The 23,454-nt window shown below is 44.8% G+C and overlaps 1 protein-coding gene across 4 annotated transcripts in view; it reads right to left on the bottom strand.

Annotated features, from left to right (window-relative positions):
* Positions 1-5,272: 5,272 nt before the first annotated feature.
* Positions 5,273-23,454, bottom strand: part of hdac9b (histone deacetylase 9b) — a 79,826-nt gene continuing 61,644 nt past the window's right edge. For 3 of the 4 annotated variants that reach the window (XM_017682499.2, XM_037537031.1, XM_017682501.2), the window contains 6 exons: positions 22,928-23,059; positions 21,637-21,752; positions 16,680-16,802; positions 13,354-13,537; positions 12,296-12,510; positions 5,273-7,665 (listed from right to left, as the gene is read on the bottom strand). In XM_017682499.2, coding sequence (XP_017537988.1) covers positions 7,387-7,665; positions 12,296-12,510; positions 13,354-13,537; positions 16,680-16,802; positions 21,637-21,752; positions 22,928-23,059 — 1,049 coding nt within the window. In that variant the 3' untranslated portion in view covers positions 5,273-7,386. The remainder of the gene's footprint in view (positions 7,666-12,295; positions 12,511-13,353; positions 13,538-16,679; positions 16,803-21,636; positions 21,753-22,927; positions 23,060-23,454) is intronic. The other variant, XM_017682502.2, reaches the window with a different exon arrangement.

Here is a 23,454-nt window from a genome sequence, read left to right as displayed (position 1 = left end):
AAGATCAGAAGTAGAGCTAATGGGGGAAAATATAGAAAAATGAGGCATATGGGCCCTTTAAAACTATGAAAAATAATATAAAAGATCAGAAGTAGAGCTAATGGGGGAAAATATAGAAAAATGAGGCATATGGGCCCTTTAAAACTATGAAAAATAATATAAAAGATCAGAAGTAGAGCTAATGGGGGAAAATATAGAAAAATGAGGCATATGGGCCCTTTAAAACTATGAAAAATAATATACATACTTTAAAAAAGATCAGGCAAAACCAAACGGCCTCAACAGGACGTAACAGGACGTGTTGTGAAAGCTATGAAATAATCACCAAACTGGTAAGACAGACCGTCCAGTGCGCAGGTTCACCCTAAACAGAACCGGTGGGCTGATCTGAAACGGTCAGTGCGTGTCAGTTGGGATTGACCAGGTCCAGTCTAAGCCTACCCTGCATAATTGGTTAAACGTTGCGTGGTCTCTTTAGTCCAGGTTATATATCACCGCCTTGAAGTCCACTTTATCTTAACTTCTCCTTCAGAGCCTGAGTGCCTCTCAAGTTCACTTCAAAGCGCTGCTCCGAAAGCCTGCAAAGCCCAGCTTTAAAGACTCCGTATCAGCCCTCGGAGCGAGTGTGGGAAACCACGCAGCTCTCAGCTCCTCAGTGAGCCGCCTCGGCGCTCCACACCCGATCCGGCTCCGTGAAGCTGCGGTCGGACAGCGGAGGAGAAAAACAGCTCCATTAGAACCTGCAGCTGACGGGAGGTTAGGCTTGAAGAAGTATGAGTGCAGAAATCTTTATTAATAAACTGAGAAAGAAGAGAAAAATAGTTTCACTCTATAGTTGTGTCATTGTTCTGCTTCATAGTCTATGAGGAGGATGATGATGATGATGATGATGATGATGATTTTTATTTACTATTATAAAGCACTTAGGCTGCGTCCACATTACAGGCCTCGTTGCTCAAATCTCGACGGTTCCCACTCGTTTAGGTCAGTGACTCAAATCGGTCATTAATGTGATGAACCGGCTCCTGAACTGACCCTCATGAGCTCCTCCTGCTCAGTGACGTCACGTGACTGAATCACTGCATCATCCGCACAAACTAACGAGCAGAACGAGCTTCGCTGAGAAGATCATTAACTCTGATCAGCTCTCAGCTTCATTATTAGAGTCAGACGGAGGAGAAAAAGGTGAGACGAGCTGCTTTTCCACCGTTTACAGGCTTTAACGTCTGTGCGGCGCTGCTGCCAGAGTAACTCTGAAGGATGGAAAAAAGAGCATGAATTCCGATCTGAGCGCCACATTAAGGTCAAACGGCCACGAATCGGATACGCATCCCATCTAGGACCACATATGAAAGCGGCTCAGGTCGGATTTGAAAAGATCAGATTTGCGTCCACACAGCGCTGAAAACACCAGATCTGATTCAGATTAGAGCAGAAAATCTGATTTGAGCCACTTCAGCCTGGAAATGTGGACGCAGCCTTTGTGACTTCTGGTCTGGAAAGATGCTACAAAAATAAATTCATAGCTAATTAATTTTCCAATCTCTCTTCAGCCTGTAGAAGGAATCTGATTGTTTATGGTGCTGCACCTTTAAAACTATATGCTAATGACCTCTGTTCTGATTGTATATGAATTACTGAATTAGTTCAAACTGCGCTCCCACAAAAAAAAAACCTGAAACCTGACGTCAGATATTTGTTGGGTCTGTTTCAATCCCAGGCGTTAATGGAGACGGTAATAAGATAAGAAAGACCACTTTAGGGCACTTTCTACTGGGAGGAGTCTGTCCCAAAAGCCCCGCCCCTAAATGTACCCATCTGAGAATAACTCGTGCACTTCTGATGATTGTTTAGTTGATCTCTGTGCTTTAGATCCTGTATGATGTCTTTTAAAGTGATGTTGAAAGATTTTTTTAGAGCTCATGTCGCCACTGAAACACAGTCTGTGGGATGAGCCTTTTTAGCCACGCCCCTGCATTTTAGAGCAGGAAGTGAGTTCAGTTCAGTTCAGTTCATTTCAGTTCAGTTCATTTCAGTTCAGTTCAGTTCATTTCAGTTCATTTCACTTCAGTTCTTTTCAGTTCAGTTCAGTTCAGTTCATTTCAGTTCAGTTCAGTTCAGTTCAGTTCATTTCAGTTCATTTCACTTCAGTTCATTTCAGTTCAGTTCAGTTCAGTTCATTTAAGTTCAGTTCATTTCAGTTCATTTCATTTCAGTTCAGTTCATTTCAGTTCAGTTCAGTTCAGTTCATTTCAGTTCAGTTCAGTTCAGTTCAGTTCATTTCAGTTCATTTCACTTCAGTTCATTTCAGTTCATTTCAGTTCAGTTCAGTTCAGTTCAGTTCATTTAAGTTCAGTTCATTTCAGTTCATTTCAGTTCATTTCACTTCAGTTCATTTCAGTTCATTTCAGTTCAGTTCAGTTCAGTTCAGTTCAGCTCATTGACCAATCAGATGCTGTGTTCTTGACTCTTAGACCAATCAGAGGCTGTGTTCCTGACTGTTGACCAATCAGAGGCTGTGTTCCTGACTTGTTGACCAGTCAGAGGCTGTGTTCCTGACTTATTGACCAGTCAGAGGCTGTGTTCCTGACTTGTTGACCAGTCAGAGGCTGTGTTCCTGACTTGTTGACCAATCAGAGGCTGTGTTCCTGACTTGTTGACCAGTCAGAGGCTGTGTTCCTGACTGTTGACCAATCAGAGGCTGTGTTCCTGACTTATTGACCAGTCAGAGGCTGTGTTCCTGACTTGTTGACCAGTCAGAGGCTGTGTTCCTGACTGTTGACCAATCAGAGGCTGTGTTCCTGACTTGTTGACCAGTCAGAGGCTGTGTTCCTGACTGTTGACCAATCAGAGGCTGTGTTCCTGACTTATTGACCAGTCAGAGGCTGTGTTCCTGACTGTTGACCAGTCAGAGGCTGTGTTCCTGACTGTTCACCAGTCAGAGGCTGTGTTCCTGACTGTTGACCAGTCAGAGGCTGTGTTCCTGACTTATTGACCAGTCAGAGGCTGTGTTCCTGACTGTTGACCAGTCAGAGGCTGTGTTCCTGACTGTTCACCAGTCAGAGGCTGTGTTCCTGACTGTTGACCAATCAGAGGCTGTGTTCCTGACTTATTGACCAGTCAGAGGCTGTGTTCCTGACTGTTGACCAGTCAGAGGCTGTGTTCCTGACTGTTGACCAGTCAGAGGCTGTTTTATTGCCTCAAAGCAGCAGTAAGAGGACGTGTTGCGGCCGTTCAGTGCGCAGGTTCACCCTAAACACCGCCTCTGTCATATTTTGCCTCATATTTTCTGCAGTTTGGTTCTTCTTCAGCGTTTTACTGTAAAATATGGTGGTTCTCTGCGAGCTGTTGAGCTCAAAATGAGCTAAAACTGTCACCGAAACGGTCACGACTGACTCGTTTGGTAAAGTGCGGGTCGAGTTCAGACTGTTTTGGAACGTTTATTCATCCGTTTTAATAAAATAAACAGAATTAAGTTACAGAGTCAAAAGGCTTTCAGCCCAAGATCAGTAAAAAGTCCCAAAGGTGTCTGAACCAGTTCAGCAGAACGACCCACTGAGGCGAGCGCCGATGTTTTATTTCCCAGTGACGTGAAGTGTGGAGTGTGATCTCCTCTCCGTTTCTTATCCTACGGCCTGAAGTCGGCCCGACCGAGACGCTGCTCTGCATCACATGGCGTAACAAATGTTTCATCGCTACGAGCGATTCAGCCTCAGTGCCGGTCGTCATGAGCTGGAATGCCTAGTTCCCCTGTGGGCCGTCCCATCGGTCGTGTGTGGCACTCGTGAAGGAACAAGGCCGTAAATCCTGTCCCATCACATTTTCCGTGGTGATTTGATTCACTAGAACAAAACGACAGGTTCGTATTGGAAACATGTTCCCTGCGCCAGAAGCGTCTGAGCGAGCCGCCCTTCTTGTCCGGGTTTTAAAGATTTATTGACTAAATGGTGACAAAGTGGGAACAGTTCAAGTGTGCGAAGCATTCGGTCCACGCGCCTCCTCCCAACGCGCGAGAAAAGAGCCGTAACAACGACTCAAATGAGTTTTCCAGGCCTTTTCGGACGCAACAGCTGAACATCTCGTCGTTCAGCCTACATTACGAATGTTTACAGGCCTGTCAGCTGGCCTGCTTTAAGACCTCTCCATTGTCCCTGGCCTAATATGTAGCGCTCACTGGTGGACGAAGTACACAAACCATGTCCTCGAGTTAAAGTCGAGGCCCCCAGGGTAAAATATTCCTCCAGTAAAAGTAGAAGTTCCTCCCTTTAGACCTCCACTGGAGTAAAAGTACTAAAGTATTTCCCTTCAAATGTACTTAAGTATAAAGTAAAAGTACTAAAAGAGTAATTCTGGCTCTGATGTCCTGTTATCATTTTTATAACCAGACTGGCTTCATGAACTCATTTCAGGTGAAAATCCTCCAGCGTCTCTCTTGGTAAACCAGTCTTTTAATAGAAGGTCATTAATTAGTGACGCTGACGTCTATTAAATGATCAGAAGCACAAAACACTGAAGGTAAACAGTTTCCATCAGGGAGAACCGAGTGGCTCTGAAATCACTTTTTACACACAAGCAAAGTTTCAGTTTCAGATTTATTTACAACTTAGTTCCAAGTTTAAGTTGAATAAAAACTGGCTTTAAACTCAGGATCACAGATGAGCTCCTTTACTATGTTGATCTGTAGGCGTCTGTTCATAAACATAAACCAGCCCAAACTCATTTACTATAAAATGAAATGGTGTTTGTAGAAATTCAGAAAAAAGCCGCGTCAGTCTCGACTGCATATGTGGACATATTTCTATATTGAGCTCTATTTACACAAAGTTAGGTTAGTTCATCATTTATGTTGAACAGACTCTCCCAAAGTTTTACGCTGCTGCGCTGACGTTGAACCGCGTGCTGCACTGGGTCGGTATGACCAACAGGTCAAAACCAGCTCTAAACAAAGTGACCGCTGGGCCCTGATTGGTGCTCTGGCTTTGCGCTTCTTTCGTTTTGACATGTGACGTTTTTATACACACAGAAACCAAAAGGAACCACGTTTCTCTGTGACACTAATCCAAGTAGATTTTAGTCCTGACCGCTACATTTTGTACATCTTCATTTAACGGCATCAGCAGATATGCACATGAAAGATATCGGATATCAGCTCAGAATTCCCATATCGGTGCATCCCTAATCATTCCTTTTAAAGAGTGCACTTGTCGCTCTCCTACCTCCACTGGGATGAATGATGCTGACGGTCAGTTAAAAGAAACAGACGAGACTGGACTTCAAGACTTGAAGAAGGAATGAGGTTTATTTTAAAAAGTGACAAGGCAAAAGAGGGAAACACGTACAAACAGCTACGGAGAGAACGGCGAAGAGCGAAGAGCAGTGGACACGCCGGACAATCCCGTGCGGTCACTTTTACAGACGTTATGATGAGTCACACAGCATTATTTCACAGGGTCTCACACACATTACGCTTCTACACCAGCAGTACGGAAACAGACAATCGATGGAAAGTCGCCGGGGAGACGTTTGGGCCGAGGGTCGCCGGCCACTTTCAGGAGAAACAGCCAACGAGGGGCTTTAAAGTAGCTCCAGAGGGGCCGACAGAGAGCGAGGGGAACGGTCACCTTTTTTCTTTTCCCAGACATTAAACCTGCGTGTGGAGGTAAACACGTCACCGGGGAGCAAAGAGGAAATGATTGGTTTTTAAAGGGGGCTCCCTCCGCTGTCCACCCCCCCCACCCCCCCAACACGCTGTAATTCGCCCTGACAGTAAATCAGCTCGTGGCCGGCCTCTCGTCCCCTCGTCCTCTCCCAGCATTCCTTCTCTCATGAATCACCACCATTCCTGGCTTCCACCAGGCATTTCCTGCTCAGCCCTCGCTCCCTGCGTTTGATTTCGGCCCGTGGGAGAGCACAGCAGACGTTCTAACGCCGTTCCGTTACCCCTCACCACAGCGACGGTCTGCGTTAACAAGGAATTCCGATTACTTTTCCCAAAATTTCTGCATAATTTCACGGGTAAGATGTAAACAAAGTGCTCCGTTCCAAAAAAGTGGTGGTGATAGGAACCAGACGTCCACCTCGAAAAGCATGAAATGGCTATGAATGCCCCGCCTGATGTCCCAGACATTGCTCTACGAAGATTTTAGACTAAAATATATATATTTCTATGGTGGAAGGATACATGTGAGGCAAAATAGTCCCTAAAGAAAACTTCACCACCACCACTATTGTGAACAAATCCAATGTAAGATTCTACACAGCGAGCCATTTCACATCAAACCGCTCATGAATGACTTTACCTCTCTGTGTCTCAACTATGCAGTAATTTTGAAATATCGGTGGAGTTCCCCTTTCAAACTTAAAGGAGCAGTCCACCCTTCTTCAACCTCATCTCCATCTTTCCCGCTTGTCTCGTACAATCAGTTACCACAGAAAATAACTTCAACACGTTTCCCAGAAGTTAGAAAAGAACAAAGGAACTTTGCTCACGATGCACCTATAATAGAAGTCAATGGGCAGTTGCTGAACATGTAGATTCATGGCTATAGGGGAGGGGAGGATGTGACATTAGACGTGTTCGTGAAGTTCATTTCAACTTTACATGACTGGAGAAACACAGTAAGTAGAAGACGTTCCGGTTACTTTCACTTTATTCGATGGCTTTCTGGTATCCGTGGCGATCAGGAGCCTGTGAAGAGTTATCGTAGGTTCTTTGATCTGGAAAACTAGCCTAGACTGAACAGCCGAACTGATGAACATCGGTGAAAACAGCATGAAAGTGTTTTGCATCGATTTATACTTACGGAATTCAGCAACTGCCCCATTGACTTCTATTGTGAGTTTAGAGGCAACCGGTTTTCCGTGTTCAGGGAAACCTTATCCACGATAACCGAAGACGCAGCAGACAGAGATCAGGTTAAAGAACGCTGGAGTATTCCTTTAACCCCCCCCCGTCCTTTGAGATGAACACGTAATAAACATGAACAGTTCCTGCAGATGAAGAGTAGGCTGCTGCAGTCTAACACTGAAGTAATAATAACTCAATAATAATCATATTGACAACAATCAAAATCATCCCAATTTAAAGCTATGCAAAGTGGCGTGGAAAATCAGTGAGTATCCTACGTGAGCTCCGGCGCGGCGCGGCTCCAGCGGGCGGACAGAAAGTAAAAAGGTCAGTAATTACAGTCGAAAAAGACGAGACTTTTACCATTCTGGATTTTCTAGATCCTCCTCCTGAAATTATATACAGAACATTACAACATACAATACAGGAGATCACTGCACAAGTTCACGAATGGAAACAGTCCCGAGGGGCTCGGAGGTGGAGTCTAGGGCGCGAGTCGGGGACGAGGGCGTGCGCGTGTGCTGTGCCCCTGTCTCGGATCAGATGGTGGCCCGTATCACCAGCCTGCCGTTCACCTGGTGAAGGTAAGAGCTCTCTTTGGCCTGTGTGTCGTCGTCACTGTCGACTGGCTCCTCCTTGATTTTGATAACTTCGCAGCTGCTGCTGCTGCTGCTGCTGCTGCTGTGGCTGGGGCTGCACTTCCGGATGACGCCAGTAGAGGGCGAGCAGTCCTCCTGCTCGCGAGCCTCGTCGTCCTCCTCTGACTCATGCAGGCGGCCGCTGGGCTGCCGCAGCTGTTCGATGGACTTGGAGAGCAGCTGCAGGACAGAGAGGACAGTTTGACTCGAGTCAGTTCAAATCACATATATTCAGTCCAGTTCTATTCAGTTCTATTCAGTCCAGTTCTACTCCACTCAGATCAGCTCTGCTCAGGTTCGGCAATATTTAGTTCAGTTCTGTTCAGATCAGTTCAGTCCAGTTCTACTCAGTTCAGTCCAGTGCAGTAATATTCAGGTCAGTTCTGTTCAATTTAGTTCTATTCAGTTCAGATCAGTTCAGTTTGGTCCAGGTCTATTTAGTCCAGTTCTAATTAGTTCAGCACTATTAAATTCAGATGAGTTCAGTTCTGTTCAGAAATATTCAGTTCAGACCAGTTCAGTTCTATTAAGCTTAGTTTTATTCAGTTCAGATCAATTCAGCTCAGTTCTATTCATTTCAGATCGGTTCAGTTCTGTTCAGTAATATTCAGTTCTGTCCAGTTCTGTTCAGTTCAGTTCTAATTAGCTCAGTTTTATTCAGTTCAGATCAGTTCAATAATATTTAATTCAGTTCATTTTTATTCAGTTCGGATCAATTCAGCTCAGTTCTATTCCGTTCCGATCACCTCAGTAATATTTAGTTCAGTTCTATTCAGTTAAGTTCGGTTCAGTCCAGTTTAGTTCTATTCAGTTCATTTTTATTCGGTTCAGATCAACTCAGCTCAGTTCTATTCAATTCAGTTCCGTTCAGTTATATTAAGCTCAGTCCAGTTCTATTCAGCTGAGTTAAGGTTCCGATCTCGTCTGGTTCTGTTCTGCTCTGTGCAAGTGTGTTTAGTTCAGTCCAGTTCAGTTCGATGAAATTCAAATTCAGGGCCAGTCGGTCCAGATCAGGTTCGTTTCACTGGTCCAGTTTTTGTTGTTTAATACACATCAGTCCAACTTTATTTCTACAACCACCTCAAACGACAACACAGAGCTGTTAAAACGCACATCCATGAGACTGAAGGAGCGTGACACAATTATTAGATATTAGTATATTAATAGAATTAATAGAGAAAATTGTGCAATAACACAGAAATGTGGTCAAAGCAAAGAGCCACACCCCAACTTTTACTGCTCGGTGCATTAAAAACACGGTCACTGAAGTGCTCTGAACGCAAACGGGTGCCAGTCGGCCTGAATATCAACAGATTAGCTGATGATTCCAGATGAGATTTCAAAATTCGCTGTGCACTAGATTCCGCACCTTCTGCACCTGCGCCATTTACCGTAGGCTAAGCAGGCTGAAGCACACGGCAGGAAAACAGGCCAATTAGGCTTAGAGAATCTAGGCCTCACATAAATATCCGCTCAGGCAAAAATAGCTGTGGGTTAAGGGAATTAGTAAAGCGCTTTTTATACGCACTAAAGCCCATAAGCTCGCATACAATTCCGTCAGCACCTTCTTTAGCACATGTAAACATTTACAAACGCCCCGGTTCTGTTGCCGAGCGTCTCGCCGCTTTAAATGGGGTCATGATCTCGACCGTGAATCAGCAGAGGATAATCTCTGATTACAGAGCATTAATAACCTCTGACCTCAGTTTATTTACAGCCCGAGTCAGAGAAAATCTCCCACGCCGTCACACACACTGTAAATAAATTACATAAATCTGAATGTACACTATGTTTCCAAAAGTATCCAGTCACATATCCAGATCATTGAATCCAGGCGTTCCAGTCACTTCCGTGGCCACAGGTGTATAAAGCCGAGCCCCTAGGCCTGCAGACTGCTTCTACAGACATTAGTGAAAGAATGGGTCGCTCTCAGGAGCTCAGTGAATTCCAGTGTGGTGCCGTGATCGGACGCCACCTGTGCAGCAAGTCCAGTCGGGAAATTTCCTCACTACTAAATATTCCACAGTCAGCTGTCAGTGGGATTATAACAAAGTGGAAGCGATTGGGAACGACAGCAGCTCAGCCACGAAGTGGTCGGCCACGTAAAATGACAGAGTGGTCAGCGGATGCTGAGGGGCATAGTGCGCAGAGGTCACCGACTTTCTGCAGAGTCGATCACTACAGACCTCCAAACTTCATGTGGCCTTCAGATCAGCTCAAGAACAGCGTAGAGAGTTTCATGGAATGGGTTTCCATGGCCGAGCAGCTGCATCCAAGCCTTACATCACCAAGCGCAGTGCAAAGCGTGGAATGCAGTGGAGTAAAGCGCCGCCACTGGACTCTAGAGCAGTGGAGACGTGTTCTCTGGAGTGACCAATCACGCTTCTCCGTCTGGACATCTGATGGGCAAGTCTGGGTTTGGCGGTTGCCAGGAGACGGTACTTGTCTGACTGCACTGTGCCGAGTGTAAAGTTTGGTGGAGGGGGGATCATGGTGTGGGGTTGTTTTCAGGAGTTGGGCTCGGCCCCTTAGTTCCAGTGAAAGGAACTCTTAAAGCTTCAGCACCAAGATATTCTGGACAATTTCATGCTCCCAACTTTGTGGGAACAGTTTGGGGACGGCCCCTTCCTGCTCCAACATGACTGACCACCAGTGCACAAAGCAGGTCCATAAAGACACGGATGAGCCAGTTTGGTGTGGAAGAACTTGACTGGCCTGCACAGAGTCCTGACCTCAACCGATAGAACACCTTTGGGATGAATTAGAGTGGAGACTGTGAGCCAGGCCTTCTCGTCCAACATCAGTGTCTGACCTCACAAATGTGCTTCTGGAAGAACAGTCAGAAATTCCCATAAACACTCCTAACCCTTGTGGAAAGCCTTCCCAGAAGAGCTGAAGCTGTTATAGCTGCAAAGGGTGGGCCGACATCATATTAAACCCTATGGATTAAGAACGGGACGTCACCCAAGTTCACATGCGTGTGAAGCCAGACGGGTGAATACTTTTGGAAATATAGTGTGTATTAGATGTGACGTCCTCGAGGCCACGACAACGAACTCACACATTAGCCCAGGAACACCAAAGCAGGTTCTCGGAACACCTTTGATCTCGGTTTCTGAAAATTGCACTCGAAGCCTTGAATTTCCCACAGCGCTCTCAGCAGTAATACAGCGGATCAACCTACGGGCTCAGACGCACAATGGGGCCTTTCAGCGCGCCAGCCTCCCTCGTCGCCGGCCCTGCGCGCTCTGCGGAATAATTACACTCCAACGGATGGCCAGGGTCACCAAAGCCACGGCACAGAAACACAAACATTTCCACATGGGAACAAGAGAACCTGTTCTCTTCACCTCTGGGTTCATTTGAACCGAAGCGTTTTTAGCGAGTCAAAGCAAAGCACTGCCAACGACTGAGCTAATAGAACCTCATCTACACACTTAAAAAGACGGTTCTCCAAGGGCTATTTAGTTGGGCCACGATTCTATTTCATGCTTGGATCTTTAAATGGTGGAACGGTTCCTCGGATTGATGGAGAACGTGTTCTGTATGGTTCTGTATGAAACCTTTTTGAAAATGGTTCTACACAGCACCATAATTGTCAAGCCTTTGTAACAGCAGAAGAACCCTTTTAGATGCTTTTTGGTGTAGGCTCAAGCTAAAGGGGGTGGTTCTTCAAGGGTTCTTTAGTAAAAGAGAAGGTTCTGTTCAGAACCATGAGTTCCTTACAGAAGCATTTCATGCTTAAACAGTCATCTGCATGGTGGAATGGCTCCCCAGAGTGATGGCGAATGTGTTCTATGTGGTTCTATATGAAACCTTTTTGAACATGGTTCTATATAGCACCAACATTGTCAAGCCATTGTAACACTAGAAGAACCCTTTTTGGCTCACCTTGCACTTTTAGGTCAAGGGTTCATCTTCAAGGGTTCTTTAGTAATGTTTAGTTCTATTTAGAATGGATAGAATAATGCTGTACAGAACCATTCCATGCTTAAATGGTTCTTTAAGGGTTCTTGAGTAAATGCAATGCTTCTATATAGAACCACAAGTTCAATATAGAACCACGCTTAAATCGTTCTCCGAATGGTGAAATGGTTCTTCAGATTGATGCAGAATGTGTTCTATATGGTTCTACATAGAACCTTTTTGAAAAGGGTTCTATATAGTACCACTAGAAGAACCCTTTTTTGGCTCAACTTACACTCTTAAAAAGGTGGTTCTTTGTTCTTCAAGGGTTTTTTTAGTAAAGGCAATGGTTCTATTTAGAACCAAGAATGCTGTACAGAACCATTCCATGCTTAAATGGTTCTTTAAGGGTTCTTGAGTAAATGCAATGCTTCTATATAGAACCACGAGTTCCATATAGAACCACACTTAAATCGTTCTCTGAATGGTGAAATGGTTCTTCAGATTGATGGAGTGTTTAAATGGTTCTATATGGCACCAAAGTTGTTACAAGCTTGACATCGGAACAAGAGCCTTTTTGCTACATAGAACCACATACAACACATTCGACATCAATCTGAAGAACCATGTAACCATGCAAAGAACCATTAAGCATGAAATGATTAAAAACTCATGGATCTAAATCAGAACAACTGTCTTTACTAAAGAACCCTTGAAGAACGTGTAGAGGTTCTGCTAGAGGGCTGTCACACGCATGTCCATTCTAGGTTTTTTGCCCATTTGAATTCATTTCCATCTTTTTGTAGCACCTCTACAATGAAAATGAGACATTGTCCAGAACCGTTGACGGGTTCCTCACAGCAGCGGAGCCGTGAAGTACGGGTGGGCTGGTGGAGAGAGGTACCTTGTTGATGTGGACCTGTTGCTGATACTGTTTCTGCTTCTCCAGGAAGTGCTGGTGCTGCTGGATGACGAGTTGGGCCAGCATGCTCTGGGGCAGCGGGGCGGACTGCGTGCGGTTAAGGGGGCGGTGCCGCTGCAGTTTGGGCCGCACGCTGGACGAGCAGCGGTCCTTCGTGGCCAGTGGAGACGGAGGGTGCACAGACACCGCACCCGGACCTGCAGAGACAGAAAGACGATGTCACGGCGACGGCGGTTGCTTCACGGCTAAAGCAGCGAATGTGACAGTGACCGCTAACGTTGGCTGACCAAGTGCCTCTGTTTCACTGTTTATCTGACGGCATTGCAAAATTATCCAGTCAGTGTACCGTAACCATGGAAATGGGTTCAGTTTAACCATGGAAATGTGTGTAGCGTGAAAATGGAAATAGATGCAGTCTGACCATGGCCATGGGTGTAGCATAACCATGGAAATGAGTGTACTGTAACTATAGAAATGGGTGTAGCGTAGCCATGAAAATGAGTGTAGAGTAAATATGCAAATGAGTGTACCGTAACCATGGAAATGGGTGTAGCATAATCATGGAAATGAGTGTAGCGTAAATATGCAAATGAGTGTACCGTAACCATGGAAATGGGTGTAGCGTAACCATGAAAATGAGTGTAGAGTAAATATGCAAATGAGTGTACCGTAACCATGGAAATGGGTGTAGCATAATCATGGAAATGAGTGTAGAGTAAATATGCAAATGAGTGTACCGTAACCATGGAAATGGGTGTACCGTAACCATGAAAATGAGTGTAGAGTAAATATGCAAATGAGTGTACCGTAACCATGGAAATGGGTGTAGCGTAACCATGGATATGAGTGTAGTGTAAATATGCAAATGAGTGTACCGTAACCATGGAAATGGGTGTAGCGTAGCCATGGAAACGGGTAGAGCAACCATAAAAAGGTGTAGTGTAATCATCGAAATGGCCGTAGAGCAACCACAGAAATGGGTGAAGCATGACGATGTAAATGTCTTCCCCATGAACTTCACGCTCTGCTGAGGCTCTCACCGGTGGTCAGGATCTTCTGCTGGCGGAGCTGCTCTTTCTGCAGGAGGTGCTGCAGGAGGGCCTGCTGACTGCTGCCCACTTTCGTCTCCATGGTGATGGGAAGGGGCACATGGCCCAGGACGTGAGCGGGCAGACCCAAAACTCCACCGCCCTCAGCGTGCTTCTCCTTCAGCCCCAAACCAGCCTGAGGGAGAAAGGCATACACTACATTAGATCATCTGACCTTCTGGGTTCAGCCAGGATTAAAGTCTTAACCACAGTAGCACAAAATCCACCTCTCCGGGTTTTAAACACTTCAATACACGGATGGGCAGGCGGGTCACTGCGGATTAAAGGGCTCTCTTTTTTCACGGGGAGCAGAAGATGCAACCAGCTTCTAAGACTGAGCTTTGGAGGCGTGTCTGCAGGTTCTTTGAGGAGCTGAAAGTGAGGCTCCTGAGAAGAACGGAAGCTGGAATGAAGGGAAAGAGGGACTCACTCAACACCGAAACATCTGATAGTGTATTTTGCTGCTGAGGCCCAAATTCCAAACTTGCAAAAGATAACGTTGCTTAAACGAATCAAAGACAGGCTGAATGATCTTAGATTGACCCTCAGAAACCCAAAACTTGGTTCTTTGGTACTTTTTTGGTCAATTACAATTACAATTCTAAAGTATTTACATGTGCCAGTCACACAGGCCACACGTTGGGTGCACATCTTAATTACAGATTGAGTTGCAAGTTTAATATCAGGTATTTTTAATAGTCAAAATCAATGGAAACTGAAAGCCTTTGGTTATAATAGGAGTCTGAAAGCAGAGATGTAGTGTAACAGTAGCGAGTGGCTTTGGGTGATGTTGGAGCTGGATCTCTGACCAACGGACGGCCACAGGTGGATGGAACCACTCTGGATGGTGAGGTCAGAGTCTGATGATGATCTGATTGTGAACCCTGTCTCTGTTTTAACCCTTTGTTGGAATATGAAGGCCAAACAGCAGAGCAATAATATCAGGATTTTGGGTGAATTACTCACTGATGCTGACGTCACAGCTCGATGACGTCATGCTTGCTAGTTAGGGGCGGATCTGCGGAACGTCCGGATATGTGGATCATGCTCGTGTCTTAAACCGTTCTGAGGTCATGAAGACTAGAAGTGACCTATCGTTTTCCCGGCGATTTACGGTCTCCTAAATATTCTCCGAATGAGCAATACCATCCACATCCACCAGATTTAAGAGGATTTAATTTGCCGAGATGATTCTTTACTGAACGTTGCTGAGAACCCCTGCTTCTGATTGACTGTATGGGATCCGTATGACGGGTTCCCGGTGATGAAGTGATCAGGCGGTCGTGGAAAGTGAGCTTAAAGCCTGGACACTATGTGGAGCTGCACTTGATTATTCTGGCTCGCCCCTCTCTAAACAGCAGTAATGGATGAGGTGACCGGGGAAGGCTGGAGCACAACTGACACCAGACACTTAAGAACAATATTTACCTAAGGCCTATAAAATCCCCCAAGGTCAAGGGTCGAAACCCTAAGGCTGTACACATCATCCAGACGGTCACTGATGGCTAGTCTTTCAACAGGCACCACAATGCAGCGTTCAGCAGGGGCCCTAAACCACATTTCCTTTCATTTATCAGCCGAAACATTCACGCATTATTCAGGATCTTCCTAGAGAGACAAAAACAGGCCATCCTTTATGAAGGAATGGGCTGTTCAGGCTGGGCTCGGGAAGAAAATATGGGAAAGAAATGCAGTTTCTGAGATGCTGATACATAAAAACGTCAATTAAAAACGACAGAAGGAGAAAATCCAACACCAAACTTCTATTTTCGCTGAGGGGGAAACCCTCATATCGCTGCTGTCGGGGCAAAACCTCGTATCGCAATTATTGCCGCTTTTCATTTTTTGACCTAATTTAAAAATGCCTGTCGCCCTTCACACTGTGTGTAAATTTCGTGATGAATGGACCAATGGAAACGTCCCAAAATGACTTGGAAAGACGTCCGGTTCCATTGACTTACATTATAAGCAAAGTAAGTTTTTTCCTTCTCCTGTAAAGTCACCGTTTCGGAGATACGAGGTTTTCTTTCCGACAACAGGGACATGCAACACAACACAGTAAATAAGAATGAAATTCATAAACATGCTGAATATATTTGGTTCCATTTGCCAACATGAAGCCAGGGCTGTCACGATTGATCGATTAAACCTGATGACTTAAAATACGCACTCATTAAAATGCACCTCCTTGAGGAATCGGCAGCGATTAGGATAATAATCCTTTTTTTTATTACTAAACTTATGATACGTTGCAAAAAATAGTGTCTTGTTGAGTGAAATGATCTTAATTCTAGCGGATATAGCTAATATGTCTTATTTTGAGATGTTCTGCACTTGTTATAAGTTATTTAACTTATTGTTAGACATTGTTTTACCTGTTTTAAGTCATTTTATTATGTAAAATTCTTTAAATGTAAAATACTTTTTTTTTTTTTATTTCTTAAAACAGGCTAAGTAATCTGCCAATATAGTGAGATCATTTTACTTAACAAAACTACTTAAAACGGGTATAAAAGTGAAATCCTCTTAAAACAAGCTTGCTAGAATCTCAACAGGAAAACTATTGGATATATCAACAGGAATTTGAGATCATTTTACTTGACAAGATGGCATTTTTTGCAGGGTTACACACATTTATTCACACTGGTTTTGCCACACAGTGTTTTCTATGCGCATTCCTGCACAAAAGAGGCCGAATTCATTTATTTAATGAATTAATTCAATGAAATCTGCCACTGAGTCGCTCATTTTTGGGCAGATTATGGATGATAATCTACTTGCATAACAAAGGAGAAAGTAATAGGAAAATAAGCGAATTTTCAAAACCCGAGTTCAAAAAATGATGAAATATCCGGAGAAAAAATCTGCTGCTAAACCAGCTTCTAAGACTGAACTTTGGAGGCGAGTCTGCTGGTTGTTTGAGGAGCTGAAATTGAGTCTCCTGAGAAGAACGGGAGCCGGAATAAGGTGAACATTCAAACCGCTGATATTAGATTTAGTGCTTTTCTGAAATATATGGTAATATTTTGCTTTGACTGGAACAAGAGGGGTGGTCTCCGACTTTTGCACAGCACTGTATATTTTTAAAAGCTTTTAAAGGCCATTTTTAATCATTTGGCCCCCTTTCACACTCCAAGTATTTGACTGATAGTCAATATAATCAGTATATTACTCGGTTACTGATATAATCAATAGTGGCAGCCCAACATGAAGAGGAACACCTGAACCTCTTGTTGTTTTCTGATGTAATGGAGCTTCACACAGACGAGTCGACTCACGCTGATCGGAGAAGAAGCAGCAGAGAACCCGAGGCTGATGTTAGGCAGAGATGGAGACGTGTAAAGGCTCAGCACGGACGCCGGACCCTCAGGGCCAAGCAGCTTGGGCTGTGAAGGCCAGCGCTGACAGAAAGAAAAAGCAGAGATGGAAGGAGCGCGAGTTATTCTGAAACCCCACTATGGACCATTGGAAAGAGCAACAGCAGCAGCACAATAAACTTTAATGTACTAAAACGAATGACAGTTCTGTTCCTGGAGCAGCTCAACTGCAGCGGGAAACTCCTCCCATAAAGACTCCCATAAAGCCCAGCCCTGAAGACAGCATGACGCATTGAGGGCTATAAGGTACGTTCTTAAAAATAGACGGTTCTTGGCTCGGTTCTTCATCTCGTTTACCAAAAAGAATGATGTTTTGAAGAAGTTGTGTCGCTGAAAGGGTCTTTGGGGAACCAAAAGTGGTTTTCCTATGGCACTGCTCCAAATAACCCATCTGCCAGAATTACTTTTAAGAGTATTTCGTTGCTGTTGGAACAAAACCTCGTATCTCCATTTTTCAGTTTCTGACATAATCTGAAAACACTTGTTGTCCTTTACATTGTCTGTACATCTGATGATGAATGGACCAACAGAAATGACCCAAAATTACTTAGAAAAAAATTCTGGTTCCATTGACTTCCATTACCAGTACAGCAGGTAATCTCAATTTGAAGATACAAGGTTTTGTTCCTACAACAGTGATATGAAGAAACCGAGTCTGTCCTCCAGAAATGTTTCTCCCTGGTTGGAGAAGTTCAGCTGCAACAGGAATGTCACCCTAAGTTGCACTGACAGTTATGGCATGTTCTTAAAAATAGACGGTTCTTGGCTCGGTTCTTCATCTCGTTTACCAAAAGGAATGATGTTTTAAAGAAGTTTTGTCACTGAAAAGGTCTTTGGGGAACCAAAAGTGGTATAATATATATATCCAAATAACCCATCTGCCAGAATTACTTTTAAGAGTATTCCGTTGCTGTTGGAACAAAACCTCATATCTCCATTTTTCAGTTTCTGACATAATCTGAAAACACTTGTTGTCCTTTACATTGTCTGTACATCTGATGATGAATGGACCAACAGAAATGACCCAAAATTACTTAGAAAAAAATTCTGGTTCCATTGACTTCCATTACCAGTACAGCAGGTAATCTCAATTTGAAGATACAAGGTTTTGTTCCTACAACAGTGATATGAAGAAACCGAGTCTGTCCTCCAGAAATGTTTCTCCCTGGTTGGAGAAGTTCAGCTGCAACAGGAATGTCACCCTAAGTTGCACTGACAGTTATGGCATGTTCTTAAAAATAGATGGTTCTTGGCTTGGTTCTTCAACTCCTTTACCAAAAAGAATGATGTTTGTTTCACCCAGTTCCTATGAAGCTCAAGCCTGAAGACAGCATGGCATCATCCATTCTGGTCCATAAGGTCCATTCTTAAGAATAGATGGTTCTTGGCTTGATTCTTCATCTCATTTACCAACAATAAAATAAATTGTCACTATAAGATTCTTTAGGGAACCAAAAGTGGTTCTCCTATGGCATCTCTCCAAACAAGCCAGATTTGAAAGTATATGGAGGAACCAAGTCTGACCTTCTACACCTTCAATGTTCTACATTGGCTGGTGCAGTTAAGCTGCAGCAGTAAACTTCAACCAATCTCTATGAAGCCCAACCCTGAAGACCACATGATGCATTGAAAGTTCTAAGCTCTATTCTTAAAAATAGACAGTTCTTCATCTGTCGTTGAACCAAAAGTGGCTCTCTTTCGTTCTCTCTCCAAGCGACCCGTTTTATTTTTAAGAGTAGCTGGAGGAACCAAGTCTGATCTTGTGGCAATGTTCTCCTTTGGCTCTGGATTATACTTCCTGCAAACAGCAGGATGGTCCAGCAGCATGTGGTCATGGAGCAGCCCTGTTTATCCTTCCAACCCCCCTGCATATTCGCTGACCTGTACGTGGATATCCGGCCTTTATAGGACCCAGGGGAGCAGTTCCCTCTGAAAGACGATAGCCAATGTAACGGATCACAAACACGGCTAGCTTTTGCACCCAGATCTCTACCTGCAGGTAGTCCCTCTCCCTGCCAGCCCGATACACGAAGCTTTCGCCCTGTGTCAATACAATCACCGCCTGACGTGTTTGTGTTGTTAGCATGTCGTTGGCTACCAGCGGCTGGCGGATCAATTAAGCTCAACCTCGCGCCCCGGATCGCCGTGTAATAGGCATTCCTAGGCAAGCCATTGCGCCGGAGGTCCATGGAAGTGTAAACAGTGGTGTTGAAGAATAACACAGCTGCTAAGCTGATGCTGCTCACAGGCTTGTCGTTTCTGCCACCCGCCCCCAGAATGCACTGCTATGTGAGGGTGGTCTGCTGGGAACCTTAAAAGAACCGAACTGGAACCTTGTGTTGGCTCAACAACCACAACCAACACAAGGTACATTCTTATGAATAAACTGTTCTTGGCTTGGTTCTTCACACTTACACCTCTTGCACTGAAAAGAAAGATGCTTTGAAGACACGGTCTCATTGACAGGTTCTTCAGGGAACCAAAACCGGTTCTCCTGTGGTATGACTCAAAAGAAAGCCCTGTTTGGCACCTGTAATTTTAGGAGTATGTGGAGGAACCACGTCTAATCTTCTACAAATCTTCACTGCTTTGTGAGGGCAGTCCGCTGGGAACCCAAAAAGAACCAAGCTGGAACGTCAAACCTTTGCCACCTTTATTTTTAAGAGGATATGGAGGAACCAGGTCTGACCATTTTGGGAATCCTCCTATCTCCCAAAATGGAACTTTTAATGGACGTTAATGCGAAAGGAACTAATTCCAAGGTATTTTGGGTTATTTCTGTTGGTCCATTCATCAGAACATTTACAAACAACCTAAAGGGAGCTGGAATCTTGCTTTGTTTGACATATAAGCTGCTCGATGTCAGCATCTCCAACTCAAAGCAGCTTCCAGCGCCCTCACCGTGTGCGCGTACACAAACGCGACGAGGTGATGATAAAATAAAAAGTCTATTCTACACCGTTCAGCATCCAGTGCAGTGCGGACAGTCCGAAAGCCGGTGTAGCATCTCTTCCTCCAGGCGCTGAGAACAGACCAGGCCGCAGCAGAGCCAGTGAGGAGGCTCGGCACTGTAGAACCGGAGCGCCAGAGGAAGCGAACTGTCTGTATTGCCTGTGTTGGGAGCAATTTTCACTGGACTATGACCAACAAGCAAGCCAAAGGCTGCAAAGTGGGCTCTCTGTTTTCATAGCTGCACCGGTGCGGTATATCACCGAAGCGTATGCGCGGAGCCTGACGGCCACATTCCTTCACCATTACAGCTTCTTAAGTTAAGTTAAGTGATATTTGATCCCACAACCGGGGAAATTCCACCTCCGCATTTAACCCATCCATGAAGTAAAACACCACATACACACTAGTGAACACACACACTAGGGGGCAGTGAGCACACTTGCCCAGAGCGGTGGGCAGCCCTATCCGCAGCGCCCGGGGAGCAGTTGGGGGTTAGGTGTCTTGCTCAAGGACACCTCAGTCATGGACTGTTGGCTCTGGGGATCGAACCGGCGACCTTCCGGTCACAGGGCCAGCTCCCTGACCTCCAGCCCCCGACTGCCCCCAAATATGTGCTATTATCATGGCTATTGGGAATGTTTCTGAAAGCAAAGCAGGTTATTGACAGAAAAGCCTTTACGCTGCAGCCACGAGGCTAAAGCAGCACAAAATATGGACAAAATTCAGGCTTCGAGGCGGCTGCTACTGTTTTTAGCCAGGCTAATGTACTTTAGCCCATAATTATGGATAACAGTACAAGCCAGAACCCACAAAAGCCAGAGATTACTGCGTAACGCGGCACAGCTGAGGTGACTAATCCCCATAAAAATCTAATACATGGCCAGATTCGAATATATATCATAAAGAGTCAGGCATATAGTTTAAATTATATGCAAGTATCAAATATCGGTCACATACGCATTACAAATGGATCGCATGTCTGGTTGAGTCAGTCCCAGTGATGGTGTAATTGGGAGTGAATCATTTTAACGCGTCAGGGAACAATATTTCAATTTATTTCACGTTTTAATGATTTTATTGCACAGCTTGTAATGTGATTGTGTAGCTATTATATTAATTATGATGGCGTTGGGGAGCATACTGATAAAAACGATTATATTATATAACATACCAGAGTAACATGCCATATGCAATGTTTTCAGTCATATATGCTTAAATATTTGTCTCCATAGGCTGAAATAGCCCATTTCAAAAAGGTTGCCATGTATGTCACTTATATGTCAATAGGTGACAAATATAAGCTGGATAGAGCCTCGCTGCTGGACTGAGAATCGTCCACCAACCAAAAATATCCAGCCAACGGCGTCCTGTGGGCAGCGTCCTGTGACCACTGATGAAGGACTAGAGGATGACCAACACAAACTGTGCAGCAGCAGATGAGCTGTCGTCTCTGACTTTACATCTACAAGGTGGACCGACAAGGTAGGAGTGTCTAATAGAGTGGACAGTGAGTGGACGCAGTGTTTAAAAACTCCAGCAGCGCTGCTGTGTCTGATCCACTCGCACCACCACCACGTCAGTGTTACTGCAGTGCTGAGAATGATCCACCACCCAAACAGTACCTGCTCTGTGAGGGTCCACGGGGGTCCTGACCACTGAAGAACAGGGTAACAGAGTATCAGAGAAACAGATGGACTACAGTCTGTAACTGTAGAACTACAGAGGGGAACTAAACGGTCAGTAGATCGTAGAAACGAGGAGGTGGTCATAACGTTATGTATATGTGCCATATATTAGATTCCTGTATGGGAAGTGGTGGACAGAAGCCCCCTTTGCTGAGCTACATTGGCCTCGTAACTCTACTGCTAAAACTCAAGAAGCAACTTCAGACGCCAAGTTTTGGTACCTCAGTCCTGGTGGTGGTTGGTAGAGATGATGGTCCGTTTTCAGTCCCCAGGGCGCTGGAGGCTCCGTTGGGGGAGCTGGGGCCTGAGCCTGGGGCGCTGCTGCTGCTGCTGGACTCTGGACGAAGAAAGTCAGACTTAGAACAATCACCGTCATTATTTCGGTTCTAATGCTGTTTGTATATTTAAACATTATGGGTTAAATAGGTTTAGCCTACACTCTTAAAAAAGATGGTTCTTCCCGGGGTCTTTCATAAAGAAAACCGATTCTACATAGAACCACGAACCCTCAAAACCCTTCACATGATTAAAGGGTTCTCGGAGTTCAGCTTGATGGAGAATGTCCTGTAGATGGTTCTATATAGAACTTTTTCATGAAGGATCCTACACAGCACCAAAAAGGGTTAGAAGCTGAACGCCATAACAACAGAAGAACCCACTTTGGTGCTGTATAGAACCATCTACAGCACATTCTCCACCAATCTGAAGAATGCCTTCATGATACAAGAACACTTTTCATGCAAAGGGTTCTTTGACTGTTCATGGTTCTACATAGAGCTATTTTCTTCACTAAAGACCCCTTGAAGAAGAATGTGCTGTAGATGGTTTTACACAGAACCTTTTTCGAAAATGGTTTCACATGGCACCCAAAAGGGTTCCTCTTGAGCTTGTAACAGTAGAACAACCCTTGGGTGCTATGTAGAACCCTTTATAAAAAGGGTTATCTAGAACCATCTATAGCATATTGATGGAGATTCTCCATCAGTCTGAAGAATCATGATGCAAAGAACCCTTGAGTGTTCATGAATGCACATAGAACCATGTTCTTTCCTAAAGAACTCTCGAGAAACGATATGCAGACTAACGGCGGCTTGAAATAATCGTGAAAAATAGAAAAAATTACCAAACGATACGCAGACAAACGTCAACGCTGCTTTCTAGAACTGGTCCCGCGGTCGTGGAGCTGAAACTTCTACAAGGTTGAAGTTACTCGCCAGCTATCTGGTCAACTTTTCCGTTCCACCTTAAATGGAGCAGCAATTCCACTCTGGCAGCTGTACAGGCTGCACTTGCTGCACCATTTAAGGTGGAACGGGAAATTTGACCGAAAAGCCAAATGGTTTGTATTGGTGTCCTGTTTTGTCCTACGTGCATTTATCTCACCATGAATTTTCCCCATAGAAATAAAGGGGCTTCCTTATTAACATCAGCAGGTTCATTATATCTAACCTGTATTTCCCTCCTCCTGCTGACCGTCGGCTGAACTGCGGGATATGATCATGCATCTCTTACCCAGCAGCTCCAGGGCTCTCTTCTTGAAAGGCGTCATGACGCTCCCCTCTTTCCTCCGCAGGAGGGGGCTGCTCCTCCTCTCCGCCACCTTCTGCTTCAACCTGGAGCGCACCTTCAGATTAGGCTCAGAGGCTGTGGAGAACACAGACCAGGCGTTTATTATTATCATCATGCTTTACAATTTTATAGCAACTCAATTCTTCCACTGCTTTAATACAGCAGGTAAATAAATACAGTAAGAAATGAATAAACTGGCCGTGAACGCGGCTTTAATATGTTTTAATGTTCAGTTCCTTCCTCCTAATTATAGCTCCTTAACGAGCAGCTCGTTGCTACGTCAGAGTAACGAGCTCCGCCCACTCGCCGCTCAGCCGGCAGTTCGTTCTCCAGCTCCTTACACTAAATTCCCAAACCGTCGTCTCCACTGAGCAGCTTTTCAGTCGGCAGCTGTGACAGAAGAACAGCTGAACAACCTGGAATCAGCCAGAAATGAACCCAACACCATTCGCCAGACGTGTCTGATCTTC

The sequence above is a fragment of the Pygocentrus nattereri genome, chromosome 3 (assembly GCF_015220715.1).
Source record: "Pygocentrus nattereri isolate fPygNat1 chromosome 3, fPygNat1.pri, whole genome shotgun sequence".
NCBI lineage: Eukaryota > Metazoa > Chordata > Actinopteri > Characiformes > Serrasalmidae > Pygocentrus > Pygocentrus nattereri.
The sequence above is the reverse complement of the archived record's forward strand: the minus strand, read 5'-3'. Positions and strand labels throughout refer to the sequence as shown.